At 34.2% G+C, this 25,547-nt stretch overlaps 1 protein-coding gene and 1 long non-coding RNA gene across 2 annotated transcripts; both read right to left on the bottom strand.

The window, feature by feature from the left end:
* Positions 1-14,597: 14,597 nt before the first annotated feature.
* On the bottom strand, positions 14,598-15,161 carry LOC120159345 (abscisic acid receptor PYL2-like). Its single transcript, XM_039169951.1, has one exon. It carries the CDS (start codon positions 15,159-15,161, stop codon positions 14,598-14,600), a length of 564 nt encoding a protein of 187 aa, XP_039025882.1.
* A 6,552-nt stretch (positions 15,162-21,713) lies between these two features.
* LOC120159376 lies at positions 21,714-22,323 on the bottom strand. Its single transcript, XR_005519346.1, has 3 exons — positions 22,239-22,323; positions 22,058-22,157; positions 21,714-21,748 (listed from the first exon to the last, which is right to left on the bottom strand). It is a non-coding gene; the product is annotated as an uncharacterized LOC120159376 (long non-coding RNA).
* Positions 22,324-25,547: the final 3,224 nt, after the last annotated feature.

Raw genomic sequence — 25,547 nt, 5'->3', positions numbered from 1 at the left:
AAGTGATTTAAGTGTTTCTTCTGTCAAAACGATCAAGAAATTATGATGAAGGTATGGAATTCTTCAAATCATCCTTTACTTTTATGCAAAATATCTTTTAACTGCATTTGAATTTACTGGGTAAGGTAATTCATATCCATCCATTTCAGTAAAGATTAAAGCTCCTCAAGAAAAAACCTTTTTTACAACATAAGGTCCTCCCCAATTTGGCATCCACTTCCCTCGGTGATCGTTTTAAAAAGGTAAAATCCTTCTGAGAATAAGATCCCCTTCATAAAATTCTCGGAGGCGAATTTTCTTATCACGTGCTCGTATCATCCTCTTTTGGTACATCTGACCATGACAAATTGCTTTCATTCTTTTTTCTTCAATCAAATTCAACTGGACATATCTGGTTTATACTCAGTCTACCTCATCTAGCTTTACTTCTGATAGAACCCGTAATGAAGGAATTTCTACCTCAATTGGTAAGACTGCTTCCATCCCATAAGTTAATGAAAAAGAAGTTGACCCAGTCAATGTTCGTATTGAAGTTCGATAAGCTAATAGAGCAAATGGTAATTTCTCGTGCCAATCCTTATAAGTTTCAGTCATATTCTCTATAAGCCTCTTGATATTCTTATTAGCTGCCTCAACCGCTCCATTCATCTTTGGGTGATAGGTGGTGGAATTATGATGTTTATCTAGAATTGTTCACATACTGATTTCATCATTTTGTTGTTCAAATTCAAAGCATTGCCGGTAATAATTCTCTCTGGCAGACCATATCGACAAATGATCTATTTTTTCAATAATTTACAAACTGTGGCATGAGTAATATTCGTATAAGAAGCTGCTTCTACCCATTTGGGAAAATAGTCTATCGCCACCAAAATGAAACAATGACAATTTGAAGCTTTGGGAAAAATTTGTCCAATAAAATCTATGCCCCACATAGAAAATGGCCAAGGAGCTGTTATTTCATGCAATGGATGAGGAGGAGTATGCTTCATATCTCCATAGATTTGACACTTGTAACACTTTCGGTATAATTAATGCAATATGTTTCCATAGTTGACCAATAGTATCCAAATCTCATAATTTGTCTAGCCATTGTATGCCCATTAGCATGAGTACCATATACTCCTCGTGTACTTCTTCAAGAATTGATTTAGCTTCCTTGGTATCCACACATCTCAATAGGATTTGATCCAAGCTCTTTTTGTACAAGATTTTCCCATCGAGTACATACCCTGATGACATTCTTCGGATGGTCCTCTTATCATTTTCGGTCGATTGTTCAGGATAACTCTTATATGATATATTGCAAAATATCATAGTACCAAGGTTTCTCTTCTTCTTCTTCTTCAATGTTAAGACAATGAGCTGGATATTCATAAGCTTGCATTTCAATAGGCATCATACTTGCACGTTCATTCACTTTAAATGCAGCTGCCAAAGTAGCCAAGGCATTTACCATTTGATTTTATTCTCTAGGGATGTAATCAAAAGCCACTTCTTCAAATTCTTTGATGAGTTTTAGAACTAGTTTATGATATTTTACTAGCTTGAAATCTTTTATCTCTCATTCTCCTCTGATTTCGTAAATTACTATAGCTGAATCCCCATAAACCTTGAGCATTTTTACTTTACATTCAATAGCAGCTCTAAGACCCAAAATACATGCCTCATACTCAGCAGTATTGTTTGTACAGTCAAAATTAAGTCTGCTAGTAAACGGATAATGCTCTCCATCTGGCGAAACTAATACTATCCCAATTCCGTGTCCCAAAGCATTTGAAGTACCATCAAAAGTCAACTTCCAATATTCATTGATGGATGCAATTGACTCTCCTATTGAAATTTCCATTAGATCCTCATCAGGAAAATCAAAATCTATTGGTTCATATTCTTGAGAAGTTCTGCTCGCAATGAATTCAGCTATTGCACTCCATTTTACTGCTTTTCGACTCACATATTGGATATCGAATTCTGACAACAAAATTTGCCAACGAGCTAATCTTCCAGATAATGCGGGTACATTCATTAGATATTTCAAAGGATCAAATTTGGATATAAGCCATGTAGTGTGATACAACATATACTGCCTAAGCCTTCGAGTAGTCCATACCAAACACAACATAATTTCTCATTAAAGAATATCTAGTTTCACATTCAGTGAACTCTTACTGAAATAATAAATAACTCTTTCTTTCTTCTCAGTTTGATTATGCTGTCCTAATACGCATCCCATTGAATTATCCCAGACCGATAAATAAAGAATTAAAGGTTTATATGGGATAGGTGGTACCAATATTGGAGTACTCGATACATATTTCTTAACTGTCTCAAAGGCTTCTTGACATTCTTTATTCCAAGTCCTAGAATTACTCTTTCTAAGGAGGCAAAAAATAGGATCACATTTCTCAGTTAGTTGCGAAATAAATTGAGCTATATAATTAAGCATTCCTAAAAATCCTCGATCCTCCTTTTGTGTTTGTGGGGGTGGAAAATATTGAATAGCCTTGACTTTATCTGGGTCTATTTCAATTCCTCTTTGACTTACAACAAATCCCAAAAGTTTACCAGAAGTCACCCCAAAGGTACACTTATTTAGGTTGAGCTTTAACTGACATTCCCTTAATCTCTGGAAAAGCTTCCTCAAATTATCAACATGATCTTCTTTGAACTTGGCTTTGACAATCATATCATCGACATAAATTTCTATTTCTTTATGCATCATGTCGTGAAATAATGTTACTATAGCCCTTTGATATGTTGCCCCTGCATTCTTAAGTCCATATGGCATCACTTTATAACAAAACGTTACCCATAAGGTGACAAACGTTGTCTTCTCCATATCCTCAGGGTACATTCTTATTTGATTATAACCAGAGAAACCATCCATAAATAAGAATAAAGAATTCTTAGCAGTATTGTCCACTAATGTGTCTATGTGTGGCAAAGGAAAATTATCATTTGGACTGGCTCTATTAAGATCTCGGTAATCAACACACATACAAACTTTAACATCCTTTTTTGTTACAGGGACAATATTTGCTACCCATTCAGGGTACATGGCTACTTTAAGAAATCCAGTATCAAATTGCTTTTTTACTTCTTCTTTGATCTTGAGTAGAATTTCAGGTTTCATTCTTCTCAACTTTTGTTGCACTGGCTTACATTTAATTTTATTGGTAACTTGTGTATTACCAATTCTGTATCCAATCATGGCATGTCCTCGTATGACCAAGAAAATACATCCTTGTATTCTTGCAGCAATTCAATCAAATTCTGTCACCCTTTATTAGATAAAGTGGTACCAATTTTCACCTCTTTCTTTTCCATTTACCCTAAATTTAAGATCTCAATAGGTTCCTTATGAGGTAGAATTTGTTTATCCTCTTTTTCTACCATTTTTAACAGCTCAAAGGGTAAATCATACCTTTCACCATAATCCTCGACTTCTTCAGGACACACAGGCTGCTCTAAATCAATTTTCAAAACAGCGTCATTAGCATATATGTCATTGATATTTGAGTTCCTGAAATAAAAATAAACAAAAGTATATACATATAATCATGAAAATGCATTTAAAATGATTGCTATTTAGAACTAATGCCTCTTTTATTGAAAAGAAAAAACACATAGTTTAACCCTTTACAAAACCAAACTATTGCCCTAGGGTATAGGCAACAATGAAAGTTTTGGTGTATTACTCTGAAAAATATTTGAAAACTACAGGTAATTCTTCCGCAGTCCAATTATTTAACTCAAATTCTGATGATGCGGGGTAAATACCCACAGCTTCTTTTTCTGCAGATTCATCATTTGATATGACATTGATACTCATTTCTTTCAAAGTATTTTCAACAATCATCCTTTCGCTCTGCTGATTCCTTTGAAAAGTATATCCCCCAGACACAAAAGTATCATTTAATGGTGGAAAGGTTATTGGTTCCCATGTGAGATCTTCTCCAGCTAACTTCGCCTTTCTCAGTTCTTGACTCTTTCTAATGCTCTTTTGTCTCTCTTTTATGGTCGGCTGATATCCCAAACCAAATCGATCTTTCTTGAAGATAGGAAAACTGGATTAACTGGTTCTTACAAATAGCTTCCTAATCTTTTTCCAATTTTGGCCCCTTTTCCTAGGGTCAATCTGAGTCTCATTTTTGTACGATTGGAAATTTTGGGTTTAGGTATCTTTTTCCCTTCAGCCACAAATGTTGCGTTAACAATTTTCAATGACCTGAAAGAACACTCAATACCTTCTTCCTCCAATTCGACATATGAAGCAGTGGTAAAGACTGAAGCGATGATGTCTTCTTCAGAATTAAGACATATAAGCCTACCATCTATTACAAATTTTACCTTTTGGTGTAATATAGATGGAACTTCCCCTGCTTGATGAATCCAGGGTCTTCCCAATAAAAAATTGTAAGTGGGTATAATATCCATTACAATGAATTCTATCTCATATGTAGTCAGACCAATAATTAAGTGAATATCAATTTTTCCCAATACCTCATTATTGGTTCCGTGAAAAGCTTAGACAATACTCTGACTATTTCTCATGAGTGTGCTATCAATTGGTAATTTCTTCAAAGTCACTAATGGCATTACATTCAAAGCCGAGCCATTATCTACTAACACTCGAGATAAAATATGTCCTTTGCACTTAACTGTGATGTGTAGAGCTTTAGGGCTCCCACTCATCCCAGAAGGAACTTCATCTTCGGAAAAAGAAAGAAAATTGTTAGCCTGTATATTTGTAATCAACCTGTCTAATTTGTTTACAGACAATTCCTTAGGTACAAAAGTTTGATTTAACACTTTTAACAAAGCATTACGATGTGCTTCTGAGCTTAATAAAAGTGCTAAGACAGATATATAAGCCGACAATTTGTGCATCTGTTCAATAATACTATATTCACTGTGCTTGAGAAACTTCAAATATTCTACAGCTCCACTTTCAGTTACAGGTTCATTTCAGTTACAGGTTCATTGATGACAATTTCATCCTCTTTTAACTGTATCTCAACTTTTTTCTCTTTATTCACTAGACCTTGTTTCTCAGATTCCTTAGAATAACATCTCTCACTTCTGGTAAAATGTCTGAATTCATCTACTTCTTCATTTGCTCCCATTATTTCCTTTAGTTAGCATAATAATTCAATAGAACTTGCTTGTCATCTTTATAAGGAAACGAGGATGGTTGAATGATAACCACTTTTGGAGGTTTCTTATATGGTATCAGAGTCCTTGGGTGTGATAATTAGAGGATGATTAGAGTTATAACCTCTTTAGATGATCCCTCCGATGTGCAAATATTCATTTCTTCTTCAGATATTTCCTTGAAAAATTCCATCTCTTTTTCATCCATAATTTTTTGTACCAAACTCGAAAATATGAGCATTGTTGTATAATATGTCCTTCATAACCATGATAATGACATATGTTTCCACAATTTAATTGCTCTGCAGACATATCAGATTTTAACAAACCAACTTTATCATTTGAGTCACACCCATAACATAGGTGATTTCACTTCTTTGACTTGCCTTATCACATGTTTTCCTTTTTCTTCTATAACTGCATTGATCTCTGTTGCTGCATGATTTGGTAATGGGTTTTGAGCCACATTTGATTGCTCTTTATCACCAAAATTTATGACATTCTTTGTTCTCATGCTTTGAACAATTCTTTTGAATACGATGTAGTTTTCGTAGAATATCCCCGAGCTCCTGCATGATATTATCATTGCAAATTATCATTGTAATACTTAGGATATGGGGCTTGTATATGTGATACATGATAGGGTGATATTATATGCTTGCCATATAATATGGTATAACTGTTTGTAGGTCATCGAAATTAGGTCAAACTGAAGTTTCTCTCTTTCCACCATTGATTCCCTTGTCCCTAGTTTGGCAAAGTTTTGTGTAGAAGATCCAATATCCTGAGGTCGAGACGCTGTGATATTATTAGAATCATATTTCCTTGTATCATTTACCTCACTTTCTTTCTTTTTCATAAATGGCTTCTTACTAGATTCACCACTTTCAAGTTTCCCGCTTTCAATTGCCATTTCAATCATCTCACTTGCTGCAACTATGTCAGCAAAGCTTTTGAAAGAATTCCATATGAGGTGAGTAAAGAAAGGAGTTTTCAAAGTGTTCACAAAGAGCACATTTGTTTATTCTTCTTCCATGGGTGGATGTACCTGTATAGCTATATCCCTCCATCTCTAGGCATATTGCCTGAAACTTTCATTGAATTTCTTTTCCATGTTCTGCAATACCATTCGATTAGACCTTATATCCTTCACATGCTTATATTGTTCCAAAAAGATCTGGGCAAGTCTTTCCAAGATTTAATATGAGTTCTACTTAATTGGTTATACCATTGGATGACCAAACCAGTTAAGCTTTATGGATCAATAGTTGATCATTCCCTACATAACCTATCATCTTCCTACAAACATCGTGATATGGGTAGAGGGACATTTCATACCATCAATTTTTCGAAGTCTGTGATTTTGAAGTTGGGTGATAATACTAAATCAGGTTCCAAACTCAATTCCTTGGCTTCGATTCCATATACATTAGAGCCTTCCTTTATGACCCTAACTTCTTCCATTAGTTGTTCCAATTGTTTTTTTGACTCTTTCTTTTCTTCTTGATCAAATTTGGAACATTCTCAACTTGTTGTGGTTGTGGAAGCACTAGGTAAATTTATGTTTACCTTCACTGTTTGAGTAAATGCTCCGGACTGGGCTTTAACATGAGAGGTTGTATGATCCGGTGGGTATAAAGTCTCCTCGATTACTTTATCTTTTAGATGATCTGCTTTAGGTGTAAAGCCTGGAGGATATAAAGGTTCTTTAGTAAAAGTACCAACAGCTGGGGCATTTATTTGATCCATGCTTCTCATTTGTAACATATTTGCAAATTTTTCCATCATTTCACTCTGGGATTTCATCAACTGTTCATGCATTTCTTCCTGAATTTTCTTGAAATTCTCTTGCATCTCAAGCTGATTCCTTTCAATTTGAGCGATCTTATCGTCCATTACCCTTTTTCTGGTATTATATGAATGCTTAGGGGGGTCCAATATTCTTCGAAAAAGAATAAAAACATTTTTAATGAATATGGATGAAAATATAATGTCAAAATGTTCATGCTCAATATGTAAATTCAAGGTGTTGATATCAAGAAGATTTCTTCAGAACAAATTTTAGATTAAAACAAAGTTTTATTACAAAGCTTTAAAACATAGTACATATTACAAATACATCTGAGCAGCTTCTCCTAACTGCTGTATATGTTCAAGTAACTCAAATACCTTATAAGCTTCTTCAGTTCTTGGTTCTAATTCTTCACTCATAGTAGTAGCTTCATATGCCAAGTCCACTAAATATTTTGCTACTACCTGAACCTGCTCCAGATTTTTTGTAATGAGGTCGTCTCTTTATTTGACTTTCCATTGAGCACGTTCCCAACGGTAGCACCATTGTAAAATTCCTTCATACGAGATAATAGGGAGTTGATTTTCCTTTCTCTGAAGATCATGGACTTTGGTTTCTAGCTCATTCATTTTCTTCCTTAGATTCTTAGCTTCCAAGTTACTTTGCAGTGAAGTTTCCAACCTTTCGATTTTGCTTTTTAGTCTCTGGTTTTGAGCTTGATTTTTTAATAGTCTTTGCTCCAATGCCTCCTTTTATTTAACAAGCATATTGGTCTAGTGTTTACTTTGTTTGAGCTCATCTTTACCTTATTCAGCTTTTCTTTTTAGACTTGTGGATTCTTGTTTGCTTGATCCTTCGGTGATCTGAGTCTTTATCACCCGTCAATAAGTTAACTGGAGATCATTGAAATCTATCCTGAGCTATTTTTAACCTTGCTAACTTGATATGCTTCCTTTATGGATGTCTATCTTAATTTCTTTGTGCTATACTTCATCTTCCAGCTTTTGCAGAGTTTTTCTCCACTGTTTTCTTTCGATCTCAAAATCTTTCTTTGCCAGTTCTAATGGAGATGGTATAATTCTCAAATGTTCTTTGATGGGTTAAACATTCTTAAAATTAACCACTGGAATATTGTTTTTGATTCGGTTGATTCTCCATTGTTCGTATTCGAGTGAGAGGTTTTAACTGAAAGTAAATAAATTTACTCGATGGATCCATTTCCAGGCCTCAACAACCTTTTTGATCTTTTCTTTATACTGATCACTTATGAATGCAAATTCTGATTAAGATAAACCTGATGTAGCAGGAATAAACTCTCTTGATCCATATTGTCTGGAGACCATCAAAGGTGCATATCCTACGGAACCCCATATGCCAGGTAAGGGAACCCAATCATATTCTCACATTTATACATTATGTTTGAAGAAGTATTCCATGAGGCTCTCCATAATACATCATTATCTTCGAGATTTTGAAAGATGTTCATTCATTTTTCTTCATCATAACCTCTAGGCCATTTGCGAGAAAGGAAATATTGTAGAGATGAGAAGCATTCTAGAAATACCCGTCCAGGAGCTCTTTCTTCATGTTTAAAATGGTTTAGAATCCATACCAATAATAGGGGTGCACAACCTATAAAATGTCCCTCTTCTTCACGTCTGCAGGAATTCAAGAAACGAAATGTTTCAGCTAATATAGCAGGAACTGGATCTGCATTCTTGTTCAATCTTTCAAACGTGTATACAGTAGATATATCCACATGCCCCAGAATCATCGGGAAAATGATTAATCCATAAATTCCTAAAGCCAACATATCAATCTGCTTTCTTTTGTCTGGATGGCGGTAGATTACGTCTTTCAAGGCTGTCCAAGTAATGCATTCACTATCACCCTTTTTCTTGATATTTCTTGTAGCCCATTCTTCACTCATCCCGGTCAATAAAAGCACTTTCTGTTTAAAAGGAGTAACATTAGGTGATTTGATATATACCCTGTCTTCATAGATTCTTGGACAATGAACAAGAGCTCGATATTCTTCTATAGTGGGTATCGAATCTACCTTGCCAAAGGTGAAGCAACTGTAGGCAGGGTTCCAAAACTGTGATAGAGCTCTGAACATATGTCGGTCAATAGGAATGTCCAAAAGATAAGCAATGTCACCATATAGCTGATAAAATAGCTGCTTGTCCGCTGCTTCCCATTTTTCCCAGATTTCTTTCAACTCACCCAGATTATTTTGGCAAACGTTGATATGTGTATATTTGACCAAATCTGACACGTATCCAGGTGATAGACTATTTCCCTTGATAAGTTGAGACTGCTCAGACCATCTTAAAACAACTGCATTGTCTTCTACTTCATATTAAACTCTTTGTTCCATATTTCCAGCTCTCTATATGAAATCGGTCATGAATCAACACCATGATATGAAAATGCAAAATGCATAAATGAAAATAAAGCATAAAATTAATCAAAATTAAACCCTAATTTCATGCCATCTAGTTCCATGCTTTATTTAAAACAAACCTAACTGCATGATTTCTAGTTCGCATGCATTTATTAAGAAAACAAATAAAAGATAAAAGACTCAACATGCTTTTCCTTATGTACTTATCTTAAAAGACTTAATTGGGCTAGGTTCTGCCTAGACTTGAGTTCTAAGTTTATTATATGCTGGGTTTGGCTCTAGAGTAAGAAGGGTCAACAAATTGTCCTTTGTTGGTGTCCCCTTGAACTGCCAAGCCCTTAATTTTGGTCCATTACAGACTTTCAGATTAAGTTCAATTCTAAGGAACACACCGCCTTATGTTCATACGGAGGTGAAAACCATACGAGGCACATAAGGCGTGAGCTCAAAGAATGGTCCCCTATCCGTACGAAGGTGAAAACCACACGAGGGAGTAGTTTCTCATTCACTTAAACAGGATAAGAGTGGGGTTTAGCTCATGTATGAATGCAGTGCACAATGGGTGAGGAAAAGCATAAAATAATATACAACCTATTATTCTATTCTAATGACCAAAATTAAATCTGTACACACATAAAAACAAAGTTAGTAAAATAAAAAATAATTATAAAAAAGTAAAACAAATTTAATATTTACTACAAAGACGAATAATTAATAAATTGGTGGTTGGACTCTCATTTTTTAAAAAAATCCCCAGTGGAGTCGCCAAGCTGTCGAGACGTTTCTCTGCCCGAGGACGGGGAGTGCAAATAGTACACCCCAAATGGTGTAACTAGTCTAAAAAAAGTAAGCGTTTATCCTCCTTGAATTAGATGAAACACCAAGTTGTAGAGTCGCCACCAATATTTTAATTTGGTGAGATTGGTCACCAAAATGTCATTATTTTAATAAAAATTCCTACGAATAATATTAAAATAATACAACTCGGGTCTGCTTACCAGAAAAATAAGTTCAGGAGTCGGTTACGTATGGTAAAGATTAACATCCCCACAATGCCCAAAATTGGTACTGGTATTTATTAATTAATGTCTTTGCAATAACTTATAAATTTGTTTTCTAAATTAAATAACTTAATATAAATACTAAATATTTAATATTAATATTATTAATGCTATTATAATATATAATATTAAAACTATATAAATTATGTATGATAAAAGTATATTAATATTATTACTAATTTTATAATAATAAATAATGATAAAAAATATAATATTAATTAACATAGTTCAAAATAATACTAAAATTATGTACTAATTATGTAATTAATCATAAATTAATAATACGAGATTAAAATAGAATTTATTAATATTTAAGGACTACATATATAATTTTGCCTAAAGTATGTATTAATATAGTAAGGGCTAAAAAAAATAAATAAAATGCAAAGACTAAATTAAAATACTCAAAACATGCTTATAACGACCAAATTACAAAGTCACAGAATTACAAGGACCTCGCGTGTAGTTTCCCCATACAAGCATTTACACACAGGTCCATCCCCAAAACGATGTCGTTTTGGGAGGGATATAAATAGGCCGAACTAGGCCTAAAACTCCCAAAGCTTCTCATTTTTCTTATTTGCTTCTCTCTCTTTACAGAGAGAACCTCTCATATCTCTCGAGAATTCCCTCACCTGAGGGAATTCGTCCCTGGCCGGCAATCGATCGGCGCCGACCACCACTGCTGTCCACTACTCACAGTGGTCGAATATCAACTAATTAGACCAAATCACTCCCCCTTTTCTCCTAAACACAAATCTAGCAACCTTTTTCCTCGAAACACTCTAAATCGCATTAGATCTAAGGAAATATACCTTCGAAGTTCAACTTCTTCAGCGCGCTTGGGCTCTCTGACGATGTAATGCTTCCTTCACTCTTTGCTCTCTATTTTTTTATTTTGGTTGATGTGTATTGGGTGGTTGTGTTTGCTTTGGCTTGCTTTCTCATTGATGTTTCCTTTATAGGTGTATCCCTATTTATAAGGGGTTTTGATGCTATCTTTGGACCGGTTAAAAGACCGTACCCCGGTGAGTCACTGAAGCTATAGTGGTGACTCACCCTAGGGGTGGTGCGTTGTGCGGTGGAAGGCTGGGTGCATTAAATGCACCTAGATATTACGAATTCGGCGATGATATGGCACCATCGTGGCATGCACTGGTTGGAGAGTTTGGCGGCGGAGGCATCATCATCTCTATGGTGGCATCGGAATAGCCCTAGGGTTTCAATGAATACCCTAGGGTTTTGCTGGTTCATTGTTGGCCTTTGGTTCTGCCTCTAATCCGACAGTGGAAACAAGCTGGTAGCAGCTGCTAGGGTAAAAACCCTAACTGATGGAAGATTTGGGCCTTCCATCTTCGTCTTGATCGAACGGGTGAGGAAGCTGGCGGCGCTGGAGAACAATGTGCAAAACCCTAACTGAGTTGGGTTCGCTTCTTAGGCTTGTTGGGCTATTCGGGCCAATTTGGGCCTGATTTGAGTCTGTTGTAACATGGATTCTGGACTCTGCTTGTAATTAGGCCTTCGGGCTTAGTAAATGTTTTCATTTGGGCCTGTAATAAAATTATGATAATTTAATAAAATTAATATTAATAATAAAATATACATAAGGACTCGGACGAAAACGACTGTGGACAGTGTTCATGAAGTTGTTCTTTTAACATACGAGAATTACAAAGCACTCTTTTCATCCATTTACTTGCAAATCAGAGAAAAATAGTGAAATTATGTCACTAGTTCTTAGGTTCCTTAAGCTTCAAAATTTAGAATATAAAGTTCATCTTATGTTCAATTTAGTCCTTATATTTACCAATATTTAATATGTAAAAAAATAAAAGGAAAAAAACTAATTAAACAAGTTATAAATGAACTTATAAATATGTTGATAAATAAGTTTGTTCATAAAAATAAATGAATCAAACACATCTATGTTCATATTCATTCGTTTATTAATTGAACATAAAAAATTTGTTAATATTTGTTTATTTAACATAACAAATGAACAGAACGAATGTTATATAAACGAATTTAAAAAAAAATTGTCAAACGCCCCTAATAAAAAAATGTTCTTATTGATGTAATTCCTCCACTGCAAACATCAAGCAAAAATTGTAACTCAAATAGAGTTGATATGTTCCTCCATATATGCATTGGTCCACATAATCAATCTCCTTTGGGCCAGTTACGGTGCATTAAATTAAGAGCATAAATACATATCATAACAGGTTCAAATTGCGAACAATGAGCAAATAAAAGACACAAAACAAGGGAAATTGTTTATAGACAAATGAAATGGATGAGCAATGAAGGTTTGAGCAGAAATAGTGATAAGTTGATGAGAAAAAGAAGTCTTTGGATGTGATTTATTTCATAGTCACATGTCCTTGAGGAAAAAGGGCGATATATTTCACTTTCTTCATTTTTAGCTCTATATATATTGAATTTAGGCTTACTTCTCTTTAAACCATCATCTTCAACATTTTCTCAACAAAACCTCCACATGATTCATGGGTTTTCTCTACCTATACAACCCATTACTGTTTCAAGTTATTAGAAACTGGTGAAAGCGTGTGATGGATATTCCCTTATAGTATAGTGGCAGATCTAGAAATATTTTTTTAGGTAGACACAAATATATTAACAATATAAAATTTTTAAATAGGGTGGGTACAAATAAAATTTTAGGGTGGGCACCGTCTGCAAAATAAGTAACTAATAGAAGAAAACTCATATTTTAGGGTGAGTACGAAAAAATTCAGGATGAACACCATCAGTCAAATAAGTAATTAATCGGAGAGAATTCGGATTTCAGGACCGGCACATGTCCACCCTCACTAAGTTGTGGATCTAAACACTATATATTTGTATATTTGAAAGATATAGTATCTCATATGGTAGAAAGATTCTAAGAAGGTAATGAATAGTCTTCTCCTTCCCTTCTCCGAAGTCCAAACCCCTCCCTAGAATGTTCTAACTTAGTCCACTGAATTACATATAGAGCGATAAAGACTATGAAGTATTTAATTAGCATTAGTTCTCAGTTCGATGAACAACTTGTATTTCCCTTGTTGATAAAAAAATAAATTTATTTAACTTAAAATATCAAACACTTATTTCTAAATAAAAGAACAGCTCTGTGTTCGTTTTTACAAAGAAAATTGAAAATAATATTTTTTTTAACCTAATGAATGGACTTCGTTCAAATCCATACGTAGAACTTGTTAACATAAAATTTATATACGCAAAATGTCTACGAATGTGACAAGAACATAATATTTTTCTTAAAGAAATGAATCTAGAAATTTTCAAACATATTTTATCATATATAAATAGATGGATGCATCATTAGAAATCATTGCTTTCTTCGTCACAAACTGTATTTTCAACATCAAAGGCATCATCAAATATCCAAATTTGTCTTGATTATACTTTTAGGAGGAAATTTTACTCCTGCTCAAGGATTAATTTGTCAAGTGTTACAAGCGGAAAAAGGACAAGTTTAGTCAAAAAAGCCAATGAAACGTTAACATCAATTATTATTTATGTTCCATTAAATTCATTAAATTCGTTCATTTTGATTTTCAAAACTATTTCATTTAAAATGTTATATTAGAAAAGTGAGTTAATAACAACAATTATACTCCATATTTTTTCTACCCTTATTTGTTCTATTTTTATATTTATCAAAATAATTCTGTCAAATCTATCAATCAAATTTTAAGATAATTTTATCGTTTTCTTTATTTTATATAACTTAACATATGATCAAACTTATCTTCTAGAATTATGTGCTTGATCAACATAGGACGGAAATTATAAGATGGATGAAGTATTAGAGAGAAAAAAATAATATGTTCATCACTCAAAGCAAACCAAGATATACAAACCAATCTCCAAACGGTCAAGTTCCACAAATACTAGAACTAGGGATGGATGCAGAATTTCATAGGTTAAATTTTAGAATTTCTAGAGATGCCGAACTTATAAATTTTTACAGAAAGAAAAAAAAATAATAATTAAAATATATGATAATTTAAAACATTTAAGGATGCTATCGTTCGCTCTTCGATCCATCCATGACCCAAATCGACGGGAAAAAAACAAATCCAACTTCTTCAAAATCTAAACTAACCATAGTTCCAAACAGAATCTTACCCATCATCTTCTCGAAGTAGCTAATCACTAATCAGTCATGTCCATGAAGAGAACCCAATGCAATGACACCAAGCTTCCGCAGATTCAACTTCACAACTGTATCCACAAACATCTTCGTGTCTTCCCCAGTGTTCCCTTCTGGTATATCCACTATATAAGACTCCAAAACAATGGTGTACACTTTACCTTCCTCGTCAAACTCATTTACCGATGTCACCGACCTGTAGTTCCTCAGCCTGTGCTCGCCTCCGACGACCCTAAAGCTCAAGATATGTTTTTCGTCGTCCAGAATCTCCAGCCTCTCGGTGCTCGTCGATGCCGGAAGGCCCGAGACGACGGTGACTTCTCTAATGCTACCGACGCCGCCGTCGCCGCTCATGTTGCAGCTCTTGATGAAGTACTTGTATTTGTGGGGCTTTTCGAAGCTCCGGATGAATGGCCACACGGTTTGAAGCGGGGCGTCGATGCGTTGCGCTATTAGCGACGTGCATGTGTTGGGAATGGGCTCGAATTTATGGTATGATTGAATCAGAGGCTTCACCTCCGAATACTCTTCTCTGGTTAGGCCCTGAGGTAGAGTTTCCGTTGAGTCCATGGCTATTGAAGAAAAGTTGAGCTGGTACAACTAAAAGGGAAAATAACCAAATGACAAAACCTAGAGGATGCGTTGGATGGGTTTATATATATATATATATATATATATATATATATATATATATATACACACACACGTACATATCTATTGTACAAATTATGGTTTTGATCCTTCTATTATGATCAAATTTATAATTTAGTCATATATTTTAATGTAGTATAATTTGATATTTACTATTATTCCAAATGGTTACCACCGTTAACTATTTTATTAAAATGATAATGTGATTTTTTCTCTCCAAAACAACCCTCCAAACCATTATGTTCACATGTCATTTTTGTTGTGTTAGTTAGAAGTGGTATGTTTTTTAAAAGAGTATATAAACATTATAACCTGAATGATTAATGATATTAATTATTTAAATTAATTAATAATATCATAATTTCACCGATATCTATCCATATTGGCATTGTTTGGGTATTTAGTCAACTATTTGTGTTCATAGTTTCGTTTTGGTCATCCAACTACTATTATTTTTGAAATCATACTTAATATTACGTTTTTGTTTCGTTTTGATTACTCATCGTTAAAAAATAAACAAAACTACTGATGTAACAAATTTTCAATAATGATGTGACATTACCTTATGGTAATATATTAGCATCACCGTTAATTTTTAACATCGGATGATAAAAAAATAAAGTATTAGGTATGATTTTTTAAAAAAAAAATTGAATGACCAAAACAAAATCATAAAAATATGTAACTAAATATATAATGTACCCTTATTTTTATTGGACAAATATGTCCTTTGGGGACATTGGACTTTTGAACCAAGCAAGGGAGTAGTTTGAGTTTTGTCCTTTAAAAGATGTTATGACTTCTAGATTATACAAGTTGGAGAACACGATAGCTATATAGGGTAAGGACTTGGTCTTTAACTTACTTGAGATTCTATTAATGGTAAATGGGGTTTCCCTTTCAGGAAGATGACAATAATGGATTAGTCAATACCTCACCAATATCATATGATTTTGATTTGTTTTTTAATATTTAATACACTAATTATATGTCCATAGTGTACTAGTTAATAGAACTACTATCGCCTTGAATAAATATTATTCCCATCCCATAATTTGTCTTATATTAATTACAAACATACTTTTAGGATATATATTAGATGAAGAAAAATGATAAAATTATTATTAAAAAGTGATTGATAAATTTGTTTTGATAGGTGTAATATAGCGGGACATATATGGATAAAAAATATAAGTGTTGGTGTTTGTTGACTTTTCAAATATGATATTTTGAATATGACAATTTTAAGAACCAAAAGAGACCTATCTAGTATTACCACATTTTTTACTAAGCTAAGGTAATTACAAAGTAATATACTATTACTCATTTAACAATAAATATTCAATCACCCCTGACACTCGAACCCATGACCTCTAAAACTAACAATCATTATTTTAATTACAATTTATTGGTAAAGATCTAATCTCCATTCGACAGCTCCGGAGGTATTCATTTAAGCACTTTGTTGTCTTAATTACAATTTATTGGTAAAGATCTAATCTCTATTCGACAGCTCCAGAGGTAATGAATATGTTTGTTTGAAATCATGGCAGAGAACCTTTTTTTATCCACCAACCTCCATAACTCAATTTCTGTAATAATCCAATCCTTTTATCTTAAACCTTTTTAAAGTGACGTCTTATCTTAAACTATTATTAATTTGCTCCCCGTTGATTGGTCTTTCAAAATATATAAGAATACATTGAATGAACTCAGAAGTTACAGGAAATATTATTTTATTTTGAAATTTTCGATTCAAACAATTATGACTATAGAATGATTTGTGTCAAACAATAAAACTCACTCAAATAACACAATAAAAACACTTCGACATATCATACAATTAAAATTTGAGAAAATAACTTGAGTGACCGAAAATGTCTTATAATATACGATTTTAACCAATTTTTTTTTGGATTTGCAAAAATAACCAACGAATTCGCAACACGAAAGCCAATTTTGCAACACAATTTCCGAATTCGTAACTCGAATTTGGAATTCGCAACTCGAATTTGGAATTCGCAACAAAGAATTTGGAATTCGCAACACAGAAGTCAAATTTGCAACTCGAATTTTTTTTTGCAACTCGAATTTTTTTTCACAACTCGATTTTTAAATTCGCAGTAGGAGTTTCATTTTCGCAACAAGATTTTCTAATTCGTAACGCGAGTTTCATTTTCACAACACGAATTCCGTTTTCGCAACTCGATTTTTGAATTCGCAACGCGAATTTTAATTTCGCAACACAAATGTTTTTGGTATATAAACTACGCAGCAGCAGCAACTCATAACCTAAACCCCTAAATCACAACTCAGTCCATCTCCATCTCTCACTCTCTCCTACGACATCCATCCTCATATACGACGACATCCTTCCCCATCTCTAATTTTTTTTTACATAATTTTATTTCTATATAATTTTTCAATGATTTCTCTCCCAAATTATCAAGTATCAACTTAATAAAGGTATGTTTTTCTCTAAGTTAGTGATGATATATAGTTTATAGCTCGTTTGTTTAGTAAATTACTTTATTTACAATTTGTAGAATGAAATCATCTAATTTTGATCATGTTTGGATAGATTTGTGTTATGAAGGGTCATGGGAGAATGTTAATGGTGTTTTACAATATATGCCTTTACCCATGAATCTTCAACTAAAACTGTCATTAAAAAAGTTAACTTATGAAAATCTAATGTTACGTGTTTCAAAGAAATTGAGTTTAGAGCCTCTAAGTGGATTTAGGCTATCTTATCAGAGAAAGGGTAAAGTTTATTTGTTAACCGACATTGAAGATGTTGAACGATTAATTTCTTACATTAGTGTTTCGCAAGATGATGTTACATTATATATTGTTGAACCTAGAAGTAGTGAAGTTGGGTCAGTACAGGTAGTAATCAACTAAGTTCTTCAGCCCCAGTTTATGGTGTTTACAATGTACAACGTTGTTACCAACCTCAAAATTTTATGGTTCCACCATAATTTCATCACCAAGAAAATTTTGTTTCACCACATTTCCAATACCAAACACAATATCAAACACAATCTCAAAATCCACAACTTTTCCCTAATCCAAATCCCAATCAATTTACATACCCAAATTCCGGTTTTCGTATTGACCAGTTAGACGATGATGAGCCAACAAATAAAAATGTGAGTACTAGTCAGTATTCGAAATTTGATCTTGGTCAATACCCGGACTTTAATCTTAGTCAATACTCAGATTTTGATGATGTTTTAGATCAGATTTGGGGTAAAAGTAAAGAAGAAGAAACAAACCTTGCTTATTACAATAATAATTTTGATATTGGTCAATACCCGGATTTTGATGATGAAACAACCACTGCCGAGGAAGATGTTGTTGATGATATTGAGGAGGAAGTTACAGTTGTGAATGAACATGTTGAACATCCATTATGTAATTCATATAACCCTGAAGAAGAAAAAGAATAAGAAGAAGAAGAAGTCCCCGAAGAAAAGAAGAAGAAGAAGAAGAAGAAGTCCCCGAAGAAAAGAAGAAGAAGAAAGAGCCACGTGAGTATAACTGGAATATTCCAGAATTACTTCCGATACCGGAAGAAGAGTTGGTAAAGATAGTAGTTGATTGTTACACAAAAGTTATTCGTATCAAGAAATATAATTGTTTTGATACAAAGGAAGACTTGAAGATAGCTTTGTCTATGAAATGTGTGGAAGATGGCTACCAACTAAAAGTTAACAAATCAAGCAAAGATCGTTTCGAAACAAAGTGTAAGATTGACAAAAACTGTACGTGGCGTATGATTGCAAAGAGGATAAAAGATTGAGAAATGCTTCAAGTTAAGACTTTTATTGATAAACATACATGTTCAAGAACCCAAGTTTTTCCTCACCATAGACATGCAAACAAAAAGGTGTTGGGTGGTTTCCTTGCTGAGTTGATGTTTTTGAATGGCAGGGTATATCGGGGTCATGAAATTATGACTGACATGAATTCTCGGTTCAAGATTAGTATCTCATATTCTCAAGCTTGGAGAGCCAAATGTTATGCCTGGGTCAATAACTCATATAAAAAAAAGATAGAGATGGACGTTTTGAGTTACTGTTTATCACCATTGGTGTTGTGGTTAGTAAATCAATATAATTTTGTTGACTCATTTTTGTTAGTTACAAGCATTTCACATTTAAATGATTATATTTTTTGTGTATATTATTTTGTAGATTCGTTCATTTATTACATGCATGCGCCCAGTTATTATAGTTGACGGAGCACATTTGAAAGGTCGATACCTTGGAACAAACTTATTAGCAGTAGTTATGGATGCTAACAATTTGATATTGCTAATAGCTTATGGGGTAGGCAAATCTGAAACCTCTGATTCATGGAGATGGTTTATGGGGCATCTTAGGGATTGCATAGGTCCTATTACCAATATAACAATCATATCTGATAGGGCAAACTCAATTGATAACGCTATTAGAAGGTATTTCCCAGATGTTTTTCATGGACTTTGTGGTGTTCATTTATACAAAAATCTAAAATCAAGGACTGCTGGTATAAAAAATCATAAATGGACATACTGGAAGGCTGTAAAAGCTTATTGGGTAGTGGATTTTAATAAGCATATAAATTATTTAAGACGTATTTTGCCTCAATGTGCTCAAACACTAGAAGATGTCGGGTTTGAAAGATAGTCAAGAGTACATCAACTTGGAGCAAGATATGGTTTCATGATGTCTAATAGTGTAGAATCAATTAACGCTCTAAGTCGTCATTCCCGAAAATTACCCATTACTATGTTAATGGAGTTTTTTCGAGCCTCTATTAAACAGTGGTACTACAAGAAAAGAAACTATGCAGGTATTATTTCTTGAAATTCATAACTTATCATATTTTATAGATTTTACTAAGTATTATTTATTTAAATTTACAGGAACATTGGAATGTCGTGTTACACCATGGACTGAAAAAAAGATAACGAAACGTGTTGTGAAGTCAACGTCATGGAGAGTTGAACCATGTTTAAACACTTTGCTTGAATTCTTGGATAATAACTTAAATGGGCTTGTCGATCTAAATGCAAAGACGTGTTGTTATATGAAATGGCAAACATCTGGTTATCCATGTGGCCATGTTATAAAAGTTGCTCTTTATCTAAACCAAGACGATTCAAGCGCATACGCTATGAATTGATACACTACAGAAGTATATCGATAGACTTATGCCGAGATTGTCTACCCTATTCCACATCCTTCTGAGTGGGAAATACCAGATGACTTACAAATAGTTTTGCCACCAGTCATAGACAAAAGACTACATGGTCGACCAAAAAATCACGATTGTATACCGTCTAAGGGTGAAGAGAAGAAGATATCGACATGTAGTCGGTGCAAGGAAAGTGGTCATACAAGGTTGACCTATGGATCACCAATTCCATCACAATCATCTTTTCCTCCACCAAAATATGGATCTTCATCAAAATCCAAAGCTCATATGGTGCCAAGTAAAGGGAAATCAAAATTAAAATCTGAATCATAATCGCCTTCACCTTTTGGGACTATTAACTTTGGTGATTTTTTGATGCAAATGTTGTATTATGTATTCATGATTGTATAACACTTATATTATTAGTCCGGATGAATGAAGGCCATGTTTTTTGTCTGTATCGTTTCAGCTTATAGCAACTTTCTCATTCTTACAGTTTTTGCCTGTATTTTATAGCTATAATCATCTAAACATTACAGAAACAAATTTACGTGTATTTTATGTGTGGATGCATACATTTTTACAGTTAGGCATGCATTATTAAGTTGTATTCCTGACATCACTTGATTCTTTCTATATATATTACTTAACTTGAGTTTGACCATTGCTATGATCTGTTCAGTTATTGTCAATTATCAAGATTGTTGTCTGTTATCTTTCTGAAGGTGTTTGCCTTGAGACATTGTGAAACTAGAAAAAAGATGGTGTTATTGTGAACTTCTCCAGACGCTTGAACTTTAGTTTTGTAACAAAAAAAACAAGTATGATTAGTAGGAAAATTTGTCTATTCGCAGCTCAAATTCGCAACTCAAAAATTGAATTTGCAATTCGAAACATGAAAATCGCAACTCGATATTCAATTTCGCAACTCAAAAATCGAATTCGTAACTCAATTCCTAGTTACGAATTTTGTTTTCGAGTTACGAATTCAATTTTTGAGTTGCGATTTTGAATATCGAGTTGCGATTTTCGTGTTTCGAATTGCGAATTCAATTTTCAAGTTGCGAATTTGATTAAAGCTTTTTTGATAGTTTGCATTCAACATAATGCAGATTCAATCAAAAAAAAAATTCAAATTATTTACACTTTACAACACATTGGTATAAGCCTTGAATACATATACAATTGATTTAAGCTTGAACTAAAGGTTTGAAGTCCTATTGGCAGATTGAAAAGTATAAAAGAAGTTAAGCTTGAACAAGGACAATTAGATATCCTTTGTCAGTATGTTTTCATTGACCCAATAATCCACAAATGCATCCCTGCAAAGAGATTAAAGTAAAAACCCATAAAAAGGGCTACTATCTAAAATGAACTAAATTAGATCACAGCTAAAAAGAAACTAGAAGGAGAAACAATAACATATTAGGAGCCAGATTCTAAGCTAGCAATTTAAAGTTAAAACACATCGTTCTCCAACAAGGCACAACATGGTTGAACACCTCACCACAGAAAAGAAATCCAAATATAATACTCTAATTTTCTCTAAAAAAATTCCTAACAGTTTCAAAGAATATGATGGAACTAAGATACAGATATAAAAGTTCACTTTCATGAACAAGAAAGCCTACCTTGTAACCAAACCAGTGCCATTAACATCAATTTTTTTAAAAAGTGGTGTGGAGAAAAATAAAGGCAGCTTGCAAACTTCCTTGGTCACAAGTTTGAAATCTGAAAATTGTAGGAAGTAAAACATGAATATCAAATTAATACCAGAAATATCAGTCAAAGCAAAGCACACATGTTTCTTACTTGACAGCTGTAGTCCATCAATGTGGACAGCAAATAACTGACTGATTTGAGACATGTATTGTTCTCTTAGATCATTTGGAGGTGGACGACCATTTTTAAAGTAAAACTGGATGCAGTTTCAAGTACCAACATAATAAGTTATCAGAGGAAATGAATTCTGATTATATGCCAGTGGGGTTGGCTCACCAAGAAGTAGAATTTGTTGCGTGGATGCTAAGCAATATAGAAACACAGATGCAATCTATGGATCAGACACTGGATGCAGGTAGGCAACGTCTTGCATATATCTCTCTAGCCATAAAAAACCGAAACCACAACCCTACTGTACCTCTATCTCTATCTGTCGGAGGTAAAAATTGTTTGCCTCCTCTCGTCATACGTTCCAAGCACATGCATACAAACGGATCACAATCCCCTCTAGCTATTGATGTTTATTGTGGCGATGTCTCGTCTCTCATAATTGTAACTTTTAACTTATTCGGCTTCTCGTTTCCTGAATTAGTCCAATAAGAAATCGCATCCAAGTATTTAGACAAAAGATCGATCCATCCCCTACAAATAATATCTTTTAAAGAAGACAATGGTATGTAATTCAAACAGATGTCATATACTATCGTCTTCAGTGATGGGAGCTGAAGCTCGATGAGAAACCAATGACGACGTTCCATAACAGGGATAAACACCTGCAATATTAAATAAATAATACTTCAACTGCGCATATCAAATAAATTTGATGAACACCTTTAAATATGCAAAAATAAATACTAACCTTATCGACCTCCTACCACTCAGGATAAAGGATAGCTTTGTCATTACCTAACGGATATGAAGAGTCTCTCTGATCCTATAAGTGAGTTGAGAGAAAAGACGAAGGCATAATAGTACATCGCGTCTTTTTGAGTTTATTCAATTTTCTTAAAATCAGAAGTCGTGTTACCTATGCATCAATATGCTATTTTATAAAAAAAATACATATATTAGTGAATTTAATAAATTTAAAAAATTATCAAAAACAATATAAAAAGAATATAATACTTACCCCCTATTCGAAATAGCCATTATCTTCAACCTCTAATAAAACACCCCACCAAGATCGATCAAGAAACAAATATGTATGGTCAATTTTGCATATGTCGGTGAAGCACCCCTTGCTCCGCTCATGTAGATAAAAATCAACTGCGGTCTTTCTAACCCCCTAGACCCGGCCTATGCGTTTCGACTAAGTCTAGTGGATCACATTATGATTATTAAAGACATTTTTCGAAACCGTTATTCCATCAATATAAAATCACATTATAAATAACATGAAATTATAAACAAATTATACTATCAAAATCCAACTCGTAAATATAGTACCAATAAATAATAATTTAATTTTAAATCATGTCTTCAAATTCAATATCACAATAAACCGAGCAGTATTAGCAAAAGAGTTATCATTATAAAATCCGATATTTTAAAATAAGGTCCATGTCACCAAAATAAAGTCAACTTGCTAGATAAAAACATTACAATCTGATTTACTTCAAGAGATATGTTGATCCTCCAAGTGCTCGAACCAAGGTATCTAACCAACAGTATCTGAATGGGGAAAACATTTTCAAAAGGTGAGGTAGACTCAGTGTGTCCCAACATTTCCATAAAATCACAATAGGTACAAATCATAGTCCAGTAATCTCACAAATTCGTAAAAGAGTTTAACTTTTTGAAAATCATAGTTTAAACCCTTTTCCGGTACACCATCAGTAGTTTCCAAAATTATTTTCCATATAGCTTACTTTATGCACATAGCAAAAAGAAAGCCGACTTAAGGATAGGCTCTGAAGCTTGTATCCTTAAGCCCAAGTCAATAAGTCCATATAGCTTACCCTAAACACACAGCAAAGGAAAGCTGACCTAATGAAATATCTTGGGGCCCTCAAGAGTCACATTAGGCCCAGTTAGCTTGATCAGAGCTATTCCATCGTAATTCAATTCCAAAATTCAATTGCACCGTGACATAAATTCCATAAATCCAAAAACATGGTAATCACATACCATTTCAAAACAAAAATTAGATAGCAGCCATATTCCATAAATTGTCACATTAAATTGGTGCATCAATAAAACAATAACCAATGAATTCGGTGTACCACATATTAAAACCAATAAAACAGTTCAGTAATAAGTAGAGAACACACCTCGACAATAGATTCAAATAACAAATCTACTGATTGCTGGTTTCACCACGCTCTGCTACAGTTTTCGAACGGGTGAATACTGGCACACGTGGTTTAACTGATCTAGAAGAGCTGGGTCGAGCTGTCGAACGATCCGGAGAGTCTCTTGTACCTTCAAACAATAATATTTATCAGTCCCAAATCCTATTTAATTGTTCAAAGCTAAACTTCTTAAGTATATAAGCATTTTTTAGTTTTGACTATCAATTTGAGGTATTTCGAGTCTGAATTTGGCCAAACAGATTGCGGAATCGGAATCAAGGCGTCGAAAAACATAAAGTATGACTTTCCGAAAATTCAAATTCTTGGTCAAAATCAAAGTCAACCACTTTGACCGTAGATTTGGAGACCTTCGGATTCGAATTTGACAAAACGGACCACGGAAACGGATTCGGCACGTCGAAAACTATCAGGATAGGTATACTCGGAAAAGATTAACGGTCGTTTAATGCTCAGTCAAAGCCATTTTAAGTTTTGGTCAAAGAAAGTCAACGGTCAACGGTCGGGTCGGGTCAACGGTCGGGTCGGGTCGGGTCGGGTCAAACCGGTTCGAACCGGTTGAAACCGGTCAAACCGGTCAGAACCGGTTTCCAGCAGCCACTCGCCCTGCGGCGGCGCGTGTGGCGCGTGAGGCGTTCTCCGGGGCCCTAAAAATCCCGGAAAAATTTCTAAAAATTATTTTGAGCGATTTCGAGATACTTACAACGATCGGTTCAAATTTTTGAACGGCGGAGAGCTCGATTTCAAATCGGCCGAATCTTTGACTGCACCACCTCCTCACGCGCCGCCGTCTACGGCAGACAAGGTTGACACCGGTGAACTCGGAACGGCACAAGGAACACGATGGTGCGGGAGGTGTCGTAAACGGAGCAACGATCAACGGTGAATTTAAGATTTCCTCGGCGATAGAGCTAACAAAACCGTCGCTACTTTGACTGGAAATTCCCGACGTTTGGCCGCGTTTCGCTTCAATTAATTTGAAGGGTTTGTTCCTCGCTCGATGATGAACACAACGGTGGTTTCAAAACAACGATCGGAATTCGGACGGCGTTAGGATCGGACTTGAAAGTGGAGGTGTGAGAGGAAGAAA

The sequence above is a fragment of the Hibiscus syriacus genome, unplaced genomic scaffold (assembly GCF_006381635.1).
Source record: "Hibiscus syriacus cultivar Baekdansim isolate YM2019G1 unplaced genomic scaffold, ASM638163v2 tig00111358_pilon, whole genome shotgun sequence".
NCBI classification, from domain to species: Eukaryota; Viridiplantae; Streptophyta; class Magnoliopsida; order Malvales; family Malvaceae; genus Hibiscus; species Hibiscus syriacus.
The sequence above is the reverse complement of the archived record's forward strand: the minus strand, read 5'-3'. Positions and strand labels throughout refer to the sequence as shown.